General features: G+C 39.3%; 1 protein-coding gene across 8 annotated transcripts in view; it reads right to left on the reverse strand.

The window, feature by feature from the left end:
• LOC122627623 (nucleolysin TIAR) overlaps positions 1 to 16,204 on the reverse strand; it is a 386,513-nt gene that overhangs the window by 40,148 nt on the left and 330,161 nt on the right. For all 8 annotated transcript variants that reach the window (XM_043808893.1, XM_043808891.1, XM_043808897.1 and 5 more), the window contains one exon: positions 300 to 375. In XM_043808893.1, the coding sequence (XP_043664828.1) occupies positions 300 to 375 (76 nt within the window). The remainder of the gene's footprint in view (positions 1 to 299; positions 376 to 16,204) is intronic.

The raw sequence follows: 16,204 nt of genomic DNA on the forward strand, positions 1-16,204 counted from the left end.
GATGATCGATAGATAACTTTGTTTAGAAGAAGAGTCTATGTAAAGTCCTACGCTTACGATCGTCGCCGAGGCTCTGCTCTTTTGTTCAAGTTCGCTCATTATCTCGGCAACGAGTTCTTCTAATAGGAAGAAGTTAATCTTTGCCAAAAGTTTTTGATTGATAAAGAAAAAAAAAAAAAAAGGGTGGTGGTTACAGCGGTAAAGTTTAAAGTGGTGCTAACATTCTTTTTCTTTTCTTTTTTTCTTTTCTTCTTTCTCTCTCTCTCTCTTTTTTTCCTAAAAAGAAAAATATCGCTTACCGCTTTTTTGACAAAGGACACGAATCCATAGCCCTTTGACTTGAAGGTTTGTGGATCTCTGACGACTCTGCAATCCCTGTAACATTAAGAAAACAATTAAGTTAGTAAAGATTAAAGAGGAAACAACTTAGGAACAATGATTACGATTAAAGATCAGCTCGTGGTAGAACGAGACGATGGCGTTAAGTTTTATATTGCGTTTCGTTAAGACAATTTTACCGACCCGAAAAAAAAGTGAGTATAAGAAAGAAAGATGAAGAAGATGAGAAAAAAAAGGAAAAGAAAAAAAAAGTAGAACGAGGAACAAGTAAGTTTTAGCTTTGGTCGTTCGTCCAACGACGTAGAAGGCTAACAGCCCTTGGAAGGTACGAGTATAAAACAAATACGCTCTAAGTATACGAGTAAAAGAATGTGTTACTTCGTTCCTACCGTTTCTACCTTTTTCGTCTTCTAAACTCGTGTTTTTCTTAGAAATGTAAGCGAGGTTGAAGCAACGTTAGTATCAAGCGATGGGTCTTCTTTTGTAAATTTTTTTTTTTCTTTACTAGTAAATATCATTGGACATTTATTTTCATGAAATATGTACTTTAATCGATCAAATAAATATGAAGTAAAGTATATTTATTTATTTTATATATAACATATTTTATTTATTATATATATATATATATAAGAAGAAATATATATATGCACATATATACGTATATAATGTAGATTTTGATAGAATAATGATTCGACCTATTTCCAGTTCTTCTTCTTTAAGGAACGTGTCTCTTGAATCAGCTGACTGTTGGAAGCATGCATCGCACGTATTCTAAGGCTATACGACCCCCCACTTGCCGAATATTATTACGGAGATATACAGACGCATACATATATCAAAGAAATTTCATAAGTAACGTATCCCTTACGTACCAGAGCGACGATCCTCGAAAATACGATTCTTGATTTTCTCGGAGCACGTCAAAGAATTCGAAAGTACTCATATTTGAAAGAAAAGCATTGTGCATTTATACGAGAGAGAAAAAGACAGAGAGAAAGAGAAACAGAGATAGAAAGAGAAATAGATAGAGAAGGGAGTAAGCCTGCTTTGGACTCCCACGAATTCTTCCCCATAATTAAGATTCCAGCGGCGTCTGCCAGAGAAAATTAGGAATACCCTGAGGCTTGGGGTGTATCTCGTGGTCAGAGGGCCGTTTCGGAGGTATAGCAGGAAGCTTAAATAAAATATTCTTTCGACCGGTGGAGCCTGGCATGCGATGCGAATAAAATTCTTGAAATCGTGCACGTTTCTTCTCTCTCTCTCTCTCTCTCTCTCTCTCTCTCTCTCTCTCTTCTGTCTCTCTTTTTCCTATCATTTCTTTTGGTCTTATCTTATTTCCAGCATCCGAGTATCTCGCAAACGGAGATTAGGAGTTTTTAAAAAACGACTTATCATTTGTACCATCTGTTTTCTACTACATTTTGCATCAAAAAATAAAATAATGTTTGTATCAATCTCAACATCAAGAAACACTTGTTCTAATATATATATATATATATATATATATATATTTTAAAAATATTGTTAATCTGTATAAAAAAATGAAAAACTGAAAGTTTTATATAATAATTGACAAAAGATTGATCTCCTTTAAAATGCATTTTCCTTCGAGTTCCTGAGAAACCTTTCTTTCATTTGGAAGATTTAAACTTTGAAAGAATCGATCGTTCGTCATTTAGTTTCGTGAAAGATAGAATTGATCTATCTCAATGAGCCTCATTGTTAGAGAGTAATATATCATAAGGATTTATATAGAATCTTCGCGACGTATGTAACGTATATATATATATATATATATATATATATATATATATATATATATGAAATATAATGTAAATGATCGGATTTTGAAAGGAACTATCCTTTGCGACAAGGTCCAAGACGATTAGAAAATTTTTATCTGAACGATATATCCACGAGAGAAAAATAATAATAAGGATAATGATTTATATGTTTTCTCGATAGATACTGTATCTCCTAAGGATCACATGAAAGTGACTCGAACATTTCAATAAATATTGACAATAAGATGTAGTAGATAATGTATCGATGATGAGGAAGTAATAACGTTCAAAATATGTTGAAGAAGGAGGATTTTTGGAGGGTCGTACAGTATTTATTTTGTTTTTTATTTTTATATCTTCGAATATATTAGGGAACTCTGTGCTTCGAAGTTTGCAATTTGTAAAATAATTTTTTCTCCATGACTGAAACAAAAAGAGGTCGGGGACTGGAGTGGCTATCGGCTGAAAGCATTCGTATTCGCAAAACACATGTTAGATCATAGGCATTCGTTTTGCGAAAAGAATCAAAGGGTTTAAAGTCGTGCATATTCTTTTTTCTCAACTTTCTTCCATCCTCTTTCCTCCTCTCTCTCTCTCTCTCTCTCACACTCAATCGCACTACTTTCTCGTCTGTAGCTCCTTTCTGTGAGGACTGGTCTCTCCGTTTTGAAATGAAAAGACTCGCTCTCTTTCCGCGTTGCGGAAAAGAGAAAAGTCGTTAAACGTGTAATCCGTGGCACCGCGATTTAACGCGTTAGACTTAAAAAGCCTGGTAAATATTATTTTCCGTACTGTGCGCGAATGAAATCGTAAAAGGGAAATGGCTGCTACTAGCTGGAAGACGAGGGTGTGAGAGAAAGAGAGAAATAGAAGGAAAGAAGGAAGGAAGAGTTGAAGAAAGTAGAAGAGAAGAAGGAGAAAGAGAAATTACCATCGAGAGTGTATGTGTATGTATGTGTAAAAGCAGAAAAAGCGAAGGAAGGCGTTAGTAGTTGAGAGAGAGAAAGAGAGAGAGAGAGAGAGAGAGAGAGAGAGAGAGAGAGAGAGAGAAAGAGAAATAAAAAAGAAAAAATAATGAAAACGAAGGGAAATCTCGAAGAGCCGGATAAAAGACTTTTCTTCCGCCTGTGCAATCCGAAGATTTCCTGAAATTGCGGTCCCACGGCGTACCGTGAAAAATCTCGGTGTTCGTTCCTATGTACATACTCTATATACTACTATTACTTGTATGTGTATGTATCTCTAGGCGTATAAAAAAAAAAAAAAGAAAAAAATAAATCAGAAAAACTCGACGCCATTTCCACGCAACGAGCATGTCGTTGTAATTAATCCATCGTCATTAATGAACGCGTCTTTTATTAACGCGTCTGTCGTCATTAACGAACGGATAGTACGAAAGAGACGAGAAAAATCGAGGGTATCTTTCTACTGCTAATCGTTATCTTAAAAAAAAAAAAAAGGAAAAATCAAGCGTATTAAAGATTATGATAATTAATTTATAAGAAGGTAGTATCTTAAAGAGTTATTTATCTTTCAAATTTTCCCTAATTACGAGATTTTCGATAATTATTCGATGTAGAACGAAATTAATTTTTTTCCAAAGCGAAATAAAGAAATAGAAGTACTGAAATATACGTCTACGTAGATTAAGCTTTACCAATGAGCGACTTTACTTTTTCATTTTTACGTTTTTTTTGTAATTTTCAAGAAGTTCAACATTAAGTTTTTCGAATAGGTTTCGCGGCTCGGCAAGCCGCTTCCGTTAACGTCCTCGACTTTCGGTGAATGGCAGCGGTTGCCACACAACTTACGGACACGGAACGTTGAGTAATGGTCAATACAAGTTAGATGTGGAACACGCCAGTCGCATATGTCGTTGCCCACACTTGGGGTCGTCTCGCGTCGTTCCACATACACTTACATATATATATATATATGTATATATATATATATATATATATATATAAGCATATATATATATGTATGTATATACTTAGAGACGGGACACGTGCACGAATATAGTCGTAGTAGAACGAAAGAGCAAGACAGAGAGAAGGAGTGGGGGAAAGAGATGGAGTGAGAGAGAGAGAGAGAGAGAGAGAGAGAGAGAGAGAGGGAGAGAGAGAGAGAGAGAGAGAGAGAGAGATACGAGCAAGTAACCGCGGTAGCCTATAGCAAAGGCACCCTTCGAGCCACCCTCATGAGTGCCTCATCGCGTGCGAACGCGTATAGGTATGCGTTATGCGGCCATGTGTTCTTATTGCGTGTTTTCAAGCGTTCCTCTAGCAAAAGTCTCCCACTTTTCTCCCATCCACCCATACCACTACTCTTCGTACGTTTTCCTAGTGCTATATCTCGCCACGAAAGGCGAAACAATCGCCGCTACGGCGTGCCGTGAATTTACGCGTCGTATAGCCACCCCCTTCTACTCTCTCACTCTGTCTCTCTCTTTCTCTACTCTCTTTCGTTCTATTTCTCACCACGCGCAGCCCTCGAAAAATCGTAAATTAATGCACGGTTATTGACGCGATAAATCTCAGAATTTAATTCAGCTTCCATCGAGAACCGCCCCATGACACGTTTTTTATCTTTCTCTCTCTCTCTCTCTCTTTCTCTCTCTCTTTCACATTTTTTTCCGTTCTTCCTCGACGTCGATATAACCGCGACAATGCCTGTCCCGGAGTTCCCGTGGCGCGAGCACACGACAAAGCCGAGAGATAGGATGAAGAGTAAGTCTGGATTTATTGCCAGGCGTGCACACGTCCGCGCTCACGATGGACGTGAGAATGAAAAGAGAGGTACGCGTCGATGATCCAAATTGCCGTGCTTGCAGAGAAGAGAGACAGCGATGCCGTTTCCCTGTCCGTTCGTTTCGAAATTTCGAAAGTGCTCTCTATCTCTCTCTCTTTCTCTCTTTCTCTCTCACTATCTATCTATCTCTATCTCTGTCTCTCTCTGTCTCTCTGTATTTCTGGTATGCGAGCATGACGTAGGTGGAGATCGTAGAATGTTCTTTTTTTTTCAGATTTTTCAATTTTGAGCTCGGTTCGAACGCGCGTCTCTTTCTCTGAATCCATGGCTTCGTTACGGTCGAGGCGTATCTCGCGAGCTCGTTATCCTCGCGAGCAATTAGAGGAACCTAATTGGGAACGGTCTACGCGTATTTGAGTATTTCCGGTGAAGTACACGTTTAATTAACCCTTTGAGTACTGAGTTTTACCCTTTGAGTAGCGAGCTTTGTAGAGACACTAAACTAACTTCCAACACGTCATAAAACTTAAATCGATTTTCTTATGTACGATAAGCAGAAAAGGTCAAATATTAATGTATTTTAATGTCAAGATTATCACGTTGTAATGTAACGAACAAATCGATTAACTAAGGTAGACGAGAATTACTTATTATCTTAAATCCATTCCCGAGATCTCTTTTTCCTTTCGTTTTAAACTCAACACAATCTTCTTACGAATCTTCGATCTCGTTGCTTAAAACTTTTCTCTCTCCCTCCCTTTCTCTCTCTCTCTCTCTCTCTCTCTCTCTCTCTCTCTCTCTCTCTCTTTCTTTCTTTCTCTCTCACTCGCTCACTCATCTATGCGAACTTTCGTCCTTTATCTCTCGATTAGCTACACGTCACGGATCGTTTTTCGTCTATCAGCTAGAAAACTCCGAACGGCTCATTAATTACAAAATGGCGAAAAAAGGGGCGCGTCAGCGTGAAAATCTTTGTAGTCGGCCTCATTGGTAGTATACGATCGCTCAGGTAAACGTGATCATGTAAGTAGAAAGATTGAAGAATATCGTCTTGGATGAAGGAAGAAAGAAGACGTAGAAGAAGAAGAGGAGAAGAGAAAAGAGAAAGAACGAAGACAAAAAAAAAGAAGAGGGGATGGAATGAATGGTCTTAGAGTATGAGCTTCATCAATCTAACGAGTAACAACTTGGGCAGGGTGTCACTTCTCTCGTTTCGTTTGATCGCATGTCATGCTATAGTCATGCTGTTCTCTGTCCTTCTTATCTTTTTTTTTTGTAATTCTGCTACCTGAAGGAAACAGTATTTGCACTCACGTGTATATGATACGAAGCTAAGAAGAGTCATTGTCGAAATGATAAACCATGATGAAACGAAACAATTGATATAGATGGTTCTTCTTCCCTTACGTATCAATGTATCCTACATGGTGTATATATTTTTCATCGATTTGATATTTTCATCTTCCGACTCACGTTCACGAGTGTATTTTTACGATAGCCGTTCTAACGGCGACGGCGACGACGACGACGTCGACAGACGGATAGATAGATGTGTAGTAGGTATTTTCGCACACGCGATCTATCGATACATCGGTGAGTCACATCGAATGAGAGAGTATCGATATGAAAATTTCAATATACGTATCATCGTCGTTGTCGTCTGGACAAGTCGGCGTCAACTATCTAAATCGAACTTTGCCACGATCGTAGAAATCATTTTGGCGAGGAAATTTGAGTTGGTGGTATACTTATATGCATCTTTGTATGTGGATATATATATATATATACACACGTATACGTGAGATGGAGAAAGAGAAAAAGTAAAAGAAAAAGAGAGAGAGAGAGAAAGAGAAGGAGGAAAGGGAGCAAAGAGGGTTGAGTTTGCTTACTTTTCGCTAAGTGCACTCACTGCCGGGCGCGCGAACTAATTGTCGATGGGGTGGGTCGTAGCGAGTGGTAGGGCTGCCTGTAAGGAACTAGGAAAGGGAGAAGGAAGGAAGGAAGGAAGGAGAAGTAGGAGAAGAGGGTGGTTGGTAGTGGTTGGCGGTGGTAGTTCCGTGGCAATAGCGGAATCGCGAGACTCACCCTTCCTTCTTCAGCATCCTTTTCACTCTCTAACTCTACCTTACCCATCTCTATGCTAGCAAACTCTTGCTATTGCTATTGCTACTGCTACTGCTGCTACTGCTGCTGCTGCTGGTGTTTTCAAAGATCCGAGAGAGGATTTCGATTTCGAGATCGAGACCGATAAATGAAACGGGTTATCCTGGAAACGCGCTTTCTCGTTGTTCCTACCAAACTCGTTTCGGGTCGGTTCGTATTTTCGTCGTGTAAACCGCTTATTAATGTTACGTGGCGTTATGACGGCACGCAGGATCAACGGCAACCACCTACCTCCTCTTTCCCCTTCTCTTTTTTGCTTCACGTTTTCGTTCCACTATCCCAATCACCGATTTCTTCCTTCGTATTCGATCGAACTCAAATACTCTCCTCTTCTTTATTTAACTGATCACTATTGCTGTTACTATTATTACTAACAGTATTAGTACTATTCTTACTACTACTTTTTCTTTTACTATTACTAATAGTATTACTAGTACTTCTTTCACTATTACTATTCTTGTTACTATTACTATCAGCATTATTAGTAACTACTTCTACTACTATTACTACTGCCACTACTACTATTATTATTATTATTATTATTATTACTATTATAACTATTATTATTAACGTCACCAACGTTCAAGCTCCTATAAAGGCTCAATTTAGCGTGGCACATAGGCGAGATTATTATCTAGATAACTGGAAAATTAACTGCAAAATGTGCCGTTTTGCTTCCATGGCAAAATGGGTTATGCTAATTTTAATAACATATTTATTGCTCCCTCTGTCCTCTCTATTTCTCTCTTTTTCTCCCTCTCTCTCTCTCTCTTTCTCCCTCTCTCCCTCTCTCTCTCTCTCTCTCTCTCTCTCTCTCCCTCTCTAGTGATGGCCGCACAAAAGGCAACGCAATGACAATGATACGTGCTCGGCTATTGGTCGAGCAAAAGCGATAACACTCTCGGCTGATTATACTGTTCGAGCTAGTGGTATTTTCCGAGACCGAAGTTTCACCGTGCCGATTGCCGATTTCGTTCGGGCGAATCGCCAGGTATCGGTTATTTACGAACGTTACGTCCATGCACCATGCGTGATACGCGGGGAATGTTACGACCACTGTACCTCTAACCCCATCCCTCTTTCTCTCTTCCTCTCTCTCTTCCTCTCTCTCTCTCTCTCTCTCTCTCTCTCATCGTACTCCCTCAATCGGGTCTAAGCGCATCGTGTTTTGTAATGACGCTCGACGTTGTCGTCTATTATCGGCTCATGATACAACGTTCGACCCTTTCCACTTTACTACCCACCCTACCTTTTCTCTACCTCTCCTTCTACCATACCACTACACTTGTTAATTCGAGATCGATGCGTTGACGTAGCGCGAGATCGAAATTTTCAAATTTGCCTACGGACTCGTTTTGGATCTATCTCGTTTTATGATATCCCGCTGATAAAGTGAATTATTCTGCGTGTATCGAAATGAAAACGCCAGCTCGATGGTCGTCCCTTTTTTCGCGCCAGACGAAAAATGCTGACTTTTTAGTAGGTTTATCTTTCGTCGACAGGTGCGAAGTAAAAGCTTTTGTTTACATGCATATTCTTTTCTGTAAGAGAATTTTTTTATTTCTCATTTATTTCTTTCTTTCTTTCTTTATTTCTTTATTTATTTATTCTTCTTTTTCTTTTTTCCTTTTTTTGTTCTTTTAAAAAAAAAGGGGAAAAAGAAACGGAAGTTATTTTACAATATTATCGTTAATTCGATTTGCAACAGATCTTTTGTTTGACGTAACTAAAACGTTACTAAAATCAGATGACATCTTACAAATTATAATACGATCGACCTGTTGTCAAGAGATATCGTATATGCTTCTGTCGACTTAATGCTGAACGAAGCTTTTGTGTCATCCCGTCGATCATTCGTAAAATCGTATTATGATATTAGTCATTTCAAATTGATCGATTTCCCTTCGGCTCATTAATTTTCTGTGTGCAAATGTGCTTTGATATATTTCTGACGAACGGTGATGTACGCTATTGTTTCAATTTTGTAATGTTCGATTTTTGAAAAGAAATTGAACGACTATATAAAGGGATAGAAATATCGTGAAGAATAAATCAAGATAAAAAGTTACCCTTAAAATCGTTGGTAAAATATTTGATTTTATATTTCCGTAGATGTAACGCCATTAAAACCAATTCCAAAGTATAATACAGAAGAAAGAGAAACGAAGAGAGAGAGAAAGAGAGAGAGAGAGAGAGAGAGAGAGAGAGAGAGAGAGAGAGAGAGAGAGAGAGAGAGAGAGAGTGAAAAGGAACGAGTTACATTTCGATTGAGTTACTCTCCAAAGATTTCGCCACCCTTTTATCGATCTTACAGCAGGCTCGCGTTGATGCAGGTAATCCTTCGGCAAACGAATACAACTCTCTGTACGTGTGCGCGGGTTAAACGGGTCGCTCGAGAAAAGAAAAGAGAACGGTAGTTGAAAGAAGAAAAGGGGAATGCAAGGGGGATAAAAAGAATGGTGGGAGGAAGATAGAGAAGAAAGGAAGAAGAAAGGAAGAATAAAAGCGACGAATGGGAAAGGAGAATTCCATCCGTGAATAAAAGCATGGGAGAATATTCTCGATAGAAGTGGCGAGTAAAAACATATGATAATAAAGCACCACGTCGTTCGGCAATGATGGTGGTGTGTCTGCCTCTTCTTCCTCTTCTCCTTCTTTTACTTTTTCTTTTTGTTCTTCTTCTTCTTTTTCTTCTTCTTTTACTTTTATTTCTTCTTCTTCGTCGTCTTCTTCTTCTTCTTCTTCTTCTTTTTCTTCTTCTTCTTCTTGTCTTTTTCGATTCCAGTGAAACTTCCAACCGAATTGTAAATGTCGAGTATGTTCTTTAACTCTAGCTCACAGCCCCTCTATATCTCCATTTCTCCCTCTTCTTTAACCTTCTCGAGATCCGACGCTTCCACGAACGTCGTCATGAAAAAGCGGGAAATGTATACGACGAAGGAAAGGGTCCTTTGGGATCGTGAGAAAATATGGGAGACTTTAAGTGGAAAGGAACTAAATCTGCGAATAAATTAACATGTACTCGGAGTGATAAAATGAAAGAAAAGAAAAATAATGTAAGAAAAAAGGACAGCAAGGCAGAAAGAAAGAAAGAAAGAAAGAAAGAAAGAAAGAAAGAAAGAAAGGAAGGAAGAAAGGAAGAAAGGAAGAAAAGAAAAACAGAAGAGATACTTGTCATTTTTATATCACTCATGGTGATAATATTGTTAGGTATTCATAACGCGAAGAGATCATAAAAAGATTCACAAGACGTTAAGATCTTTCGTTTCCTGCGAACTTTAGAAAGTTCGAAAGTTCTGTTCTAAAGAATCGAACATATCGATTGAAATTTTCGGTCTTCGCCCTTAAGGTTAATTCTCGCGTTAGAGTTGCGATATAACGTAGGGTTAAGAAGGCGAACAGAGAGAAGAGAAGGGAAGAGAAGAGAAGAGAAGAGACGAAACGAGACGAAAGCTCGTGGGTCCCGCCCCCCTCTTCTCCAGTTCGGTCCTCGATATGGCTTCGTTAAGAGGATTAAGCGGCTTTGAAGTTACGTCAACTGAAATTGTGCTAGATCGAGCGAGAAGGTGCCCTGGCCGAATCGAGAACCTTTTTCGACGCCTGACGAGTGAAAAGAAGCGTGTTGGTTCGAGGGTAACGTCGAACTGCGATCTTTCCCAGGGCCGTCGATAAAATTTCTGAGCGAGCAGTAATGTTTACTGCTTCCATTCAAATATTGGAATTTGATTCCACACTCTTTTCATTTTTCTTTCTCTTTCTCTCCATCTTACTCTAGCTTTCTTCGGAGAGACACAACCAAACGAATTTTACTCGCGTAGCCGAAGAGAAGAACTTTTTTCAACGGAAACGGACTTTCTTTAAGATCGACCCCTCCACCTCCCTACCCATCTCTTTCGATGCAAATATTATGTAATTTTTATTTGTTTTACAGAGGTTCGCGCCTCTCGAGACGTCCGACTGTTTAACTTGGCAACAACTTCTCTAGTTATCGCCTGTTTGCTTTCGACAAAGAAGTAAAAGGCGAACAGTTTTCGACTCGGTCTTCTTTCTACGGAATTTCTTGGAAATTAGAAATGACCAAATTCGGAACTTTTCTTTAATCACCATTAGAAATCTTCAAATGGTCCATTTAAAGTAATTCTTCTCTTTTGTAAAAAAGAAAAAGAAATATATACGTACGTACATAGGTGAATACATACAAATGTGTATATATATATATATAAAGATAAAGTTAAATTTACTCGAAGACGAGATAAACACATCGAAAGAAATTGCAAGAAATCGGAAAAGTGCTTCTTCTATTTAAAAGTTGCCACCGTTTACTCGGTCCTACGGTATTCCTAACGCCGTGAGGGAGGAGAACATACGATCGAAATAGTTTTAGCAAATTCAGTTGGAACCGGTGTGGTTGGCCGAGAAACGTTGGAAGAAGAAAAGGGCAGGGAAGAGGAAAACTGGAGATACGTGTCCTGGTATTACCAACCGTACCTATACCTTTCCCGTGGGATACAACTTTGCTCGCGGTTTCGAATGCATTTATTTGAATCTTGATACAAGAATTTATTCCGCTCGCTCGCTCGTTCGCCTGCTCGGTCCTTCTTTTCGGTCCAGCTCTTTATCCACTTTCTATCGAGGACGACGTGCCCCTTCGAGCGATCCGTACCAACCAGGACATGTATCTATCTATGTATGTACGACGATTCTCTGGACATCGAATGTCACGAATTATCCGGGCTACTACTGTTCAAGGAAGCACGTCTTTTTCTACGCGTGCTTGGACTTCAACTTTGGCTTCGACTTCGACTTCAACGAGTACGACTTACGTCGTTTCGTTTCACGAAAAGATCAAGAAAAAGAGTCGAAATTCTTCTCTCAAACGCGATTGAAGGATTTGCGAAATCGAGAAGAAAATTTATCGTCCGGTAGAGCTGAATCTAGACGAACAATGACGTCTAACATTGTTCACGAGTGTCAGGGATTTTATTCGAAGTTATACCCGATTGTCAGATAGAAAAGCTGATACTTCTTTTCTTCTCTTCTCCTTCACTCGAGAATCTTTCGACAAACATTTCTTTTATCAATAACGTAATCATTCCTAAGCCTAAAATCCATCTTTTCTACTTCCATTTGTTCGAATCGTTTCTGTTTTTATCGACGATGAAATTCCTACGAATGGATCTATGTAGCTACTAATACCAATAAGATCGACCTTTGCTCGCATACAAACGGACAGTTCCGATATTTAATAATCTTCGATCGAAGATAATAAATGTCACTATTCAATCACGGTTGATATGTGTCTGGACATCGGATCTATGCCGATTTCGTTTTGGGTTGGCCAATCAGTCGGCACGTGGCTGATTTAATGCGTTATTTTATTAGAAATCTATAGAGCTATCTAGATTACGTGGGGAAAGGTTTATGGGTTGCCTGGAAGCCAACGAGTTCGGCTCGACCATCGTTTGTCTGTTTGCCTGTCTCTCTTTCTCTCTCTCTCTCTCTCTCTCTCTCTCTCTCTCTCTTTCTCTCTCTCTTTTTCTCTCTTTTCTCGTATCTTCTCGATTCTCGAATCGTTTTCGACGTCATACGATCACCACCATTTTCCATTTACCATTGAAACCATGGCCGTTTGGGCGTCAGCCATCTTTATTTCTCTTTTTCTTCTCGTCGAGCGAACGAATTAATTTATGCGTCCTTTTTCTTTGTAGTATTTCTCTTAAATCAACAAAGAATTCCTAGACTTCGAAGTTTTTTTTTCTCTATTAATCGATCAATAAATTTCTTTTTTTTAATACGGAATAGGGATACGAGTAGCTTGGATATAGGAAGGAAAATGTAATAAAATTATTTAGCCCTAGAAATGATTGATTATTTGTAAATGCTTATATTGTTTTTACTGTCGAATCAATAAATTTACTTTTGTAACTATCGATCGAGTTCGTTTGCGATTGAATATTTTAATACGAGGAGATATCATTGTGAAAAGGATCTCGTGTAATTCGAAGGTGTCGTGCGGTTGAATGCGGTTTATTGATTTTCAAGAGCGAGACAGATAGATTGAAAGAGACAGAGAGAGAGAGAGGGGGGGGGGGAAGAAAGAGCGAGGCAATACGTAAAAACGCGAGGCCATTTGTTAATATTGAGATATCGATTATTTTTAATGAGGATGCCGCGGAGAAGCGCTCGAGCAATTGAATAGTCAACACGGTCTCTGCTTTCGTCCCAATCGCGTCTTCCTTTGGCTCTTTTCCTCTTTTCTCTCGTTTGGGAACAGAGCCGAAACTGATCTTTTTCATCGAGATTGCATTCGAAAACGTTCTTATATATAATCCGTCGGCATCGATAAAATCGTTACGATTTCAGTAATATCTTTATACGAGTGGAGGACAGAATTTCGAAAGGACGATTGTCCTTCATTTTGACGATTATCGAGACTGTTAATAAAATTTTACGACAATGCTTAAAAATGATTCTAAACGATGATACTCGTCGTATCTTTCATTTTTGTTACAATGATACTGAAGGAATAAAAAAGAAATATAAAAAAAAGAAAAAGAAAAAAGAAAGGAAGAAAGAACGAACAAAGAAAAAATAAACAAAAACAAAGAATCGCGATCGATAAGAAGAAGAAAAAAAGTAGTAGCCATAAAGTTCCGTTTGTGAAACGGAATCCTCGGAATATCGGAAAAAACACGGCTTTTCCGGATTTTTCACGAGGAAGAAAAGTTTCGAATGGGAAGGAGGCGAGTCATGAGAGAGCGAGAGAAAGAGAAAGAGAGAGAGAGAGAGAGAGAAAGAGAGAGAGAAAGAGAGGGAGAGAGAGAGAGAGAGAGAGTCGGAGTATTTAGCCGTAGCAAAACTTTCCTGTCCGAAAGTTTCCAATCGATCGGGGATCCAAAAACGTACCGACGTCCCGAAATTTCCACATCGGATTCTCGTCAATTACGGTCGATAACTTATGCAAGACCACGTTCGGTCGGTATGACTGAAATTTCAAACTTACGACGGCACTACGTTCTAACGTCGAAGAGTCAAGAGGGAGTAAGATATAATCGCGTTTCCACAGGCAGTTGGCTTTTCCAGCTCCGCATTTGCATGCAAAGTTCGTCTCCATGACTCGGCCTTAATTTGAAAATCTTGGCTCGTCCGAATTTTGAGGAACATAAATACGATATGACAGGGTAACGGCGTTCCCGCGCCTTTTCTACGAAAATACTTGAATTAAAACGCCGTTAAATCCTTCCAGGAAAAGCGTAAGTTTAGCATACGCAACTTTAACGGGCAGTAGTTATTTTATAATGAAATATTCAACGATTATCCTCCGCTTGGTTTTAAAACTCTATACGATGATTTACCCCGACGCTTAATGCACTTTCTCTTCTTTCCTCCTCCCGCCCCCTTTCCGTAAGAATATACATCGAACTAATTTTTAACTTTGTACTTACTTATTTTTTCTCTCATCTTTCTTTTTTCTTTTTTCTTTCTCCTAGATATACATGTATCATATGCACGTCGTGTATCATGTCTGTCTCTCTCTCTTTCTCTCTCACTCTTTTTCTCTCTTTTACTGCCATGTCGAGAGAAACGATTTTCTTCGCTCGTAAGAATCCAACTACGATGACTTTCGGTACATAGACGACGACAATACGCGTAGGCTCGCCGATTGTCAGTTCCACGAAGTCTGCTTCTCTTGCTTCAACGCGGTCTATTCACCTCGGCATCGCGATTGTTTTTCAGTTTTAATATCCAAGATGGTGAATGCCGCGGAAGCGAGAGGAGTGTGGTGGTAGGGGCGAGATACAACGAGGAGACGTACTGAGACGTACTGAGACGAGAGACGAGAGAAAAGGAAGGATGGGTGTCGGTCGCTTGTATTTTAATCCTTCCTATATCAACGTGATCTATAGAGATGTACATCCATCGCCACCGGGGGCGAACGCCGGATCTCTCTATTGCAGACTGATCAAAGAATATTGAATATGAATTTCATGCGGTTGACTTGATCGTGAAGTAACCTCCTCCTCCTTTCCTTCTTCCTTCCTACGTATTCTCTTTTTTCTTTCGTTTCTCTTTCAGGATAAATTGAGAAAAATGTAGAAAAAGAAGGAATGAGAGAGAAAGAGAAAGAAAGAGAGAGAAAGAGAAAGAAAGAGAGAGAAAGAGAAAGAGAGAGAGAATATTCCACAGGGGTGGAATTAAGAAACCGTTTAGATTAAGTTTCCTCGTTGCGGTTTACCTAAATTAAGAGAAGAAAATCGATTTCACGAAATCGATTAATAGAAATATAGTAATTATGAATCTTTCACGTTCATATTATCATATTCAAAATGACTTGGTTGGCTGAATAAAATTGAATCGCACACGCATTAAAACTTTGGCGCCTCTACTATCGGGATGTAGAACGAATCGAATGATCTTCCGTTGCGTTAATTCAACGTCGAAGAAGAGAACTCTCCGGAGAGAACGTCTAAACGTATCCCTTTGAGAAACGCTATTACCTTAATTAGCCGTTTCGCAGGGTCGTGAAGATCTCGGTATTCGCGTCTCGAGACTCGTCGCCATTATCTCTTTCTCTCTTTTTCTCACCCCTGCTCTGTCGGAAGGGAAAGTTTCTATTCGAAACGTGCCCTCTTCTCTCCCTTTCCTGGTTTTTCCTTCTCGCAGTCAACTCTCGCAGGAGAAAAAAAAGTCAGTCGAAGCTCGTATCAAAAGCGTTAAAATAATAAAATGCCAGAAAGAACAGACGTTCCAGCATCGGTATCCGTGAAAGTTGTTCTAACTTTTCCATGTACTCGAGTGCCATCCACTCCCTCCCTTTCTTTCTCTTTCTCTCTCTTTCTTTCTTTCTGTCTCTCTCTCTCCCTCTCTCTCTCTCTCTCTCTATTTCGTTCTCTTTTCTTCTCTTTCCTCTTTCGAGTTGTGTCCTACGAGGAGAAAGAAACTCCCACGGAGGAGGTCGTGAGAGAGCGACAAAGAGAAGATGAGAATCCAGTTGCTACAGTACTTTTATCTCTATCTCTTTCCTTCCTTTCCTTCTCTTCCTACCTATTCCTTTTTCCCTTTCCTTCACCCTCTTCCTGCCTTTCGCGAACAACCCCGCGCACCTATACACGCGTGTGTGAGTTTTAAAGCACTCGCCGTACAAGTTGACTTTTATTTGAACG

This window comes from Vespula pensylvanica, chromosome 3, assembly GCF_014466175.1.
Source record: "Vespula pensylvanica isolate Volc-1 chromosome 3, ASM1446617v1, whole genome shotgun sequence".
NCBI lineage: Eukaryota > Metazoa > Arthropoda > Insecta > Hymenoptera > Vespidae > Vespula > Vespula pensylvanica.